The sequence below is a fragment of the Phodopus roborovskii genome, unplaced genomic scaffold, assembly GCF_943737965.1.
Source record: "Phodopus roborovskii unplaced genomic scaffold, PHOROB, whole genome shotgun sequence".
In the NCBI taxonomy this organism is placed as follows: Eukaryota; Metazoa; Chordata; class Mammalia; order Rodentia; family Cricetidae; genus Phodopus; species Phodopus roborovskii.
Genome location: NW_026126636.1, coordinates 9,307,697 through 9,313,584, shown reverse-complemented (window position 1 = coordinate 9,313,584; position 5,888 = coordinate 9,307,697). Strand labels below are relative to the sequence as shown.

The 5,888-nt window shown below is 55.2% G+C and overlaps 1 protein-coding gene across 1 annotated transcript; it reads left to right on the top strand.

Moving 5' to 3' along the window:
- The first annotated feature begins 882 nt into the window (after window positions 1-882).
- Window positions 883-4,837, top strand: Lypd5 (LY6/PLAUR domain containing 5). The gene is made up of 5 exons (XM_051206987.1): window positions 883-990; window positions 2,933-3,061; window positions 3,689-3,865; window positions 4,127-4,273; window positions 4,525-4,837. Exons 1-5 carry the CDS (start codon window positions 933-935, stop codon window positions 4,809-4,811), a joined length of 798 nt encoding a protein of 265 aa, XP_051062944.1. The 5' UTR covers window positions 883-932; the 3' UTR covers window positions 4,812-4,837.
- Window positions 4,838-5,888: the final 1,051 nt, after the last annotated feature.

Sequence of the window (5,888 nt, the reverse complement as noted above, 5' to 3'; positions counted from 1 at the left end):
TCGAACTCACAGAGATCTGCCTGCCTCTGCCTCTCCAGTGCTGGGACTAAAGGCGTGCACCACCACTGCCCAGATTATTTATTATTTTGTTAAGACAAGAGGTCATGTATCCTATACTGGCTTTGCAGCCATTGTGTCCAGTTTTTTGCAGTGCTGGGATTCAAACCTGGAACTTCCTGGATTTGAGGCAAGTGCTCTACCAACTGAGCCACAGCCTTACTCTGTCATTCTGCATCTCATATTTATTTCTCCCCCTCTCTTGATGCTCATTCATCCATCCATCCACCCACCCACCCACCCACCCACCCACCCACCCATCCATCCATCCATTGTCACAAACATCCCTAAAGGCTGCAGAGGCATCTCCAGGCTAATGTGAAAGAGAAACAGCAGCCTATCCTATGTGATCAGAACCAGCAGCAGTGAGGGCAGCAGGAAATTGAAGAGAGACGGTAGAGTCAGGAAATGGGTCAGGGAAGACTCAGGGGACAGAGGATGGCTGGGTGCCTCCCGTGGAGATTCGACCCCGGGGTCCCAAGCTGGTGTCTGTGTGGGTGCTGAGGGCTGGAGGGAAGGAGTGGGGGGAAGAGCAGGAATCAGGGGACCAGCTGCAAACCAGCACAGAACGTGGAAAGAAAGGTACAAACAGACCGGTGAAATACAAATCGCCCCCAAAGTCAAGGCTGCCCCTAATGCCTTCCTCCTGACCCAGGAGCCCGAGTCCCCACCCTTTATTCCAGAAGCCCCACCGTGATTACCTAGAAGGAGACAGCCCACGTGAAGGAGGGCGGAAGGGCGGGGTGGAGGAATCTGAAATCCTGGCCAAGCTGGGTGGCTGGGATGCCTGGGGATCAACAGGGAAAACCCGCCTGACAGCAAGCCAGAGTGCCAGGAGTTGTCCTCGGTGTCACATCTCAGCTCCGCAGGCTGCCATGGGGATCCCCAAGACCTTCCTGCTCGGCCTCCTCGGGATTGGACTCTGCATCACAGGTACCCACCTGCCCCGAGTCCGGTGGGAAGAAGGGCCTGACCCTGGAACCCGCGGGTCTGAGGGGAGGGCTGGGCCTGGACTCTGCATCTGAGGGAGGAGGACTAGAGGCTTGTTCTCTGGAAACTTGAGATGGAGGAGACCATGTGTGCACTCCTTCTCACCCCCTGTGCACCCCCACACCCTCATTGATGGGATTTCTGGGGAGCAATTGGGGCTCTCCCTGGAGCTGGCAAGGACCTCAGCTCCATCTTTGGACGCTTCTCCTATAGGGACTTGTTCACTTGAACATTAATGGGTCAGGAGGGGAGACTTGGAACGATATCAAGCAAACTCTTCTTGCAGGTGGCGTCATGTGTGTGCGTCTGCTCACCGTGGTACACACTTTGGTATCTGTACGTGTCCCTGTGACCTCCTGTGCTTCTCTGTACCAGATTTCAGTATCTAAGTGGGGGGGGGGGGATGAGCGCACGAATACGCATGCGCAGGTGCTTGCACTCTGTGGCTGGCAAGATGGCTCAGCAGGAAAGGGTGCTTGATTGACACCAAACCTGACAATCCCTAAGACTAACACGGTGAAAAAAAGAGAATCGACTCATCAAACTCTTCCTCTCCTCTGCCCTCCACGTATGCACTGGGCGGGGCATACTCATTTCCCTTATTGTTTTTGTCATGTGTATGTGTGTAGTATGAATGCACATGTGTGTGGAAGCCTGAGGCTGACACCAGACATCTTCCTCCATCACTCTCCGCCAAGTCAAGGAAGGGTCTCATTTACCCAGACCCCCCCCCCCGCCCCGTTGGTCTAGCCCAGACGGCTTGCTTGTTCTGGGACTCTCCTCTCTGCCTCTCTTCTGCTAGGATGGGATGGGTTGGGCTGCCACACCTGGGGGTCTAACCCTAGCTCTCACACTAGATGACAAGCTTTACCACCTCCCTCAGCCAGCTTCCAAGTTGATGCTAATTCTTTCGCGCGTGCGTGCGTGCGTGCGTGTGTGTGTGTGTGTGTGTATTTGAGACAGAGTTTCTCTGTGTAGTCCTGGCTGTCCTGGAACTCATGCTGTAGACCAGGTTGGCCTCGAACCACAAAGATCTGCCTACCTCTGCCTCCTGAGTACTGGGGCTAAAGGCGTGCACCACCACCGCCAGCAGCTGGTGTCATTTCTAATGGCATAGTGTGCTCTCCATTTTGTGCATGTGATTTTCTCTACTACAACCTTCAGCTTCTTAAAAAAAAAAATCGTGTGTGTGTGTGTGTGTGTGTGTGTGTGTGTGTGTGTGCTGGCACTTGCCACAGCTCACATATGGAAGTCAGAAGACAACTTCTGATACTCGCCTTACATCACGTGGGTCCTGGGAATCGAACTCAGACTGTCAGGTTTGACAGCAATCACTTTTACCCACTGAGCCATCCTGTTGGCCCTCTCTCAGCTTCTGTGTCCCTTGGTCCTATCATTGTTAGGACACCTGCAAGCTATGCAGATACCAGAGCTGTGAGTGAGTGGTTCCCCCTCTAAGTGGCTTTGTTGGGCCCAAGTGTGGCATGTCTATCCTTGTGGGATCTTGGGGAACATTGGGGCTGCATCCAGGATGTTCTGCATGAATTTAGTAGGAGGTTTGCACAAACCTGGTCAGCACTTAGGCCAGAGTTCACTGGTGTTGCTGAGCTGCCTGTGTCTGGATGAGGCTGCACTCTTCCTACCATGGGGCATAGACAGTTTGGGGGAGTCTGTTGGGAGATGGGCAGAGCAGGAGGAAATCATTTCATCCCCTCATGCAAATGACTGAGGTCTTTGGGGACCATGGTGGCACTTGGTAATGACACTACTCTCTCATGCTGATATGAGACACAGCAGCCTGGTGTGTATCTGTCCTGTACTATGTGGAGTCCTAGGTCCTGAGACAGGTTCCCCCGACCTGCTAACATACTCCATCCTCTCCTAGGCTCCCAAGCCCTACAGTGCTACAGCTTCGAGCACACCTACTTCGGGCCCTTCGACCTCAGCTCCATGACATTCCCCAGTGTCTCCTGTCCTCAGGGGTGCTCTGAGGCAATGCTGTTGCTGGATACTGGTGAGGACCCGAGGGCAACAAAAGGGCGTGCAGACGGAGAGATAAAGAGGGGACAAAGAATGGAGGGCGGGAGAAGAGAGCGGGCGAGAAACGGGTTCGGTAGAGGAGGAGGAAGCCATGGCTGGGCATGGTGGTTCATGCCTGAGACCCTGGCACTCTGGGGGTAGATGCAGGAGCGCTGTGCTTGTGGCCAGCCTGGGCTACATGGCAAGACCTGGTCAGAGAGAAACAGGCGTGGAGGCACAAGCCTCCAATCCAATCCTTGGATGGGGGGAAGGATCACAAGTTCAGGGTCACCCTTGGCTACACAGCAAGCTTTAGGCTAGCCCAGGGCTATATGAAACCCTGTCTCAGAAAAGCAAACAAAACACTGGCTGGCTCTTCTAGGGGAACATAGAAGAGAGGAGAGAACTGAGGGAAGAGAAGGGAAGGAGGGGGGAGAGGAGATGGAAGGGGGGAAGAGAGAGGGTAAACGAGGAGCATTAAATGAAGGAGGAAAAGAGGTGAGGGAAGGACAGAGAAAAGGGAAATGTGAAATGGACACTGGACAGAAGGAAAAGTAAAAGAAAAAACAAGATGGCAGAAGGGAGGAGGGCGAGTTCACTCCAGGCTTGCTGCCTTCCCCAGGGTACCGCTCCCTGGTGACAATTGTCCGGAAGGGATGCTGGACCGGACCCACCACCGGCCCCATGCAGACCAACCAGGACGCGCTGCCGCCCGACTACGCGGTGGTCCGGGGCTGCGCAACGGACTTCTGTAACACCCAGCTCAAGAACCACGATACCCTCCCCAACCTGAGCCAAGGTGTGCAGTGGGGCGGGGCTGGAAAGATCGGGGGCGGGGCTGGAGAGGTGAGGGCGGAACTAGAGGGGGGGGCTGGAGAGACGGGGGAGGGAAGGGGCAAGGCTGAAGAGGTGGGGGCGGGGCCAGAGGGTCTGGGGCGGGGCCTCCGCTGAGCGCGGCTCAGGCTGTGGGGTGCCAGACTCCTCTTTGGCTTGAGCAGATGCAGTGCGCAGCTGCAACCTCTCTATCTATTGGTCTAACCTACCTATTGTCTTGTACAAGCACCTGACCCACCGACGCTCAGTGGCACCGAGTGCTACGCCTGCTTGGGGACCCGCCCCGAAGACTGCTCCCCTGAGAGGTCCCGACGGGTCCAGTGCCACCAGGACCAGAGCGTCTGTTTCCAGGGCAATGGCCAGATGAACATTGGTGAGGCTGGAATGGCGGGATGGCCTGGGATAGGGAGGTGGAGGCGCTGATCTGAGCGCAGAGGTACTCGAGGGCGTAGTGCTCTGTAGCCTTGGTCTGAGGGAGGAGGCCCGTCTGCACTGAGAGGAGATGTGGCCCAGGTCTACAGAGACCTGGGATGTGTCAGAGGACCCGGGCCTGCCCCTGCCTGCTAAGGCAGAGCTCACAGGGAGGCCCCTCCCACGCCTGACCCCTCCTCACCGTCCACGCAGGCAACTTCTCGGTGCCCGTGTACATCCGGACCTGCCACCGGCCCTCCTGCACCACCATGGGCACCACCAGCCCCTGGACGTCCATCGACCTGCAGGGTTACTGCTGCGAGGGCCACCTCTGCAACCGGGACTCGGTGACACACACCCTCCCCGGCGTCGCGTCCCCAGCCCCTCCCCGGGCTCCCCGAATCCTGACCCTGCTGCTTGTGGCTCCATTGCTGGCCATCGCTCTGGGAGGGTCCTTTGGGATCCAGGATCGCTTCGCTTCTCACCACTCGAGCCCCTAGTGTGTGCTCCCTTAAAAATGGCATCAAAATAACCTCACTCCTGTCGCTCTAGCCAGTCTTCCATCCGTCCATCTGTCCTTCCTTACTGCCACGCCCCACCTCCTGAAGGCCCGTGTACCTGGGAACTAATCAATTCATCCTGCTCAAGACGCCAACACATGAGCCTTTTGTGACACCTCACAGCCAAGCCGTGCCCCTCACTGTAAAAAACCATTTCTCACAAGAGTGATGGTAATCCCAGCACCCAAGAGGCTGAGGCAGGAGGATCACTGCTTCAAGGCCAAGCTGGACTACACTGCGAGTTTTATTTAGGTCCAGCCTTGAGCTACACTGTGAGGCCCTCCAGGCTGGGGTAGCACATACCTTTAATCTTAGCACGCTGCAGGCAGATGTAGATGGATCTTGGAGTTTGAAGTCAACCTGGTCTACATAGTGAGTTTCAGGACAGTCAAGACTACAGAGCGAGACCGTTTCAAAAGAAAGAAAACGGGGAGAGAGGGGGAAGGGAGGGCGGGAAAACAAAACCCCTACTTTTCCATCTCTCTATACTGGAACTGACATTCGTACTCCAACCCAGCAACCCCACTCTTGGCTCTACCGCCCCAACAGAGATTGGTTCATGTGCTCCCCCAAACTATGTAGACTAGCAGGGCAGTTCGTACTAGCCACAAACTGAAAACAACACCGATAAATATGAACGGCCAAATGGGGCGAGGAGGTGATGATCTAGTCACACAACAGAGCCGAGACTAACCCTGAATTCTTGACCCTCCCATCTTTACCTGCCAGACACTGGAGTGACAGATTCAAGCCACCACACCTGCCTTTTCTCATCTTTCCACGTATATATTATTTGCAATAAACGGTTTTAAAAATGTGAAAACTGTATTGATGGGAGAGGGGCAGATGAAGGGGATGCAGGGGGACAAGGAGCTCACCTTTTCTTAGAAGTACCTATTTAGGGACAAGTAACTGGGCAGAGGAAAGGGTCCAAGTTTTGCCTCCCTCACCAGCCTTTGAATTTTAGACAGCACATTAAACGGCAAGGGTTGAGCCAGATGAGGTGACATGAACCTA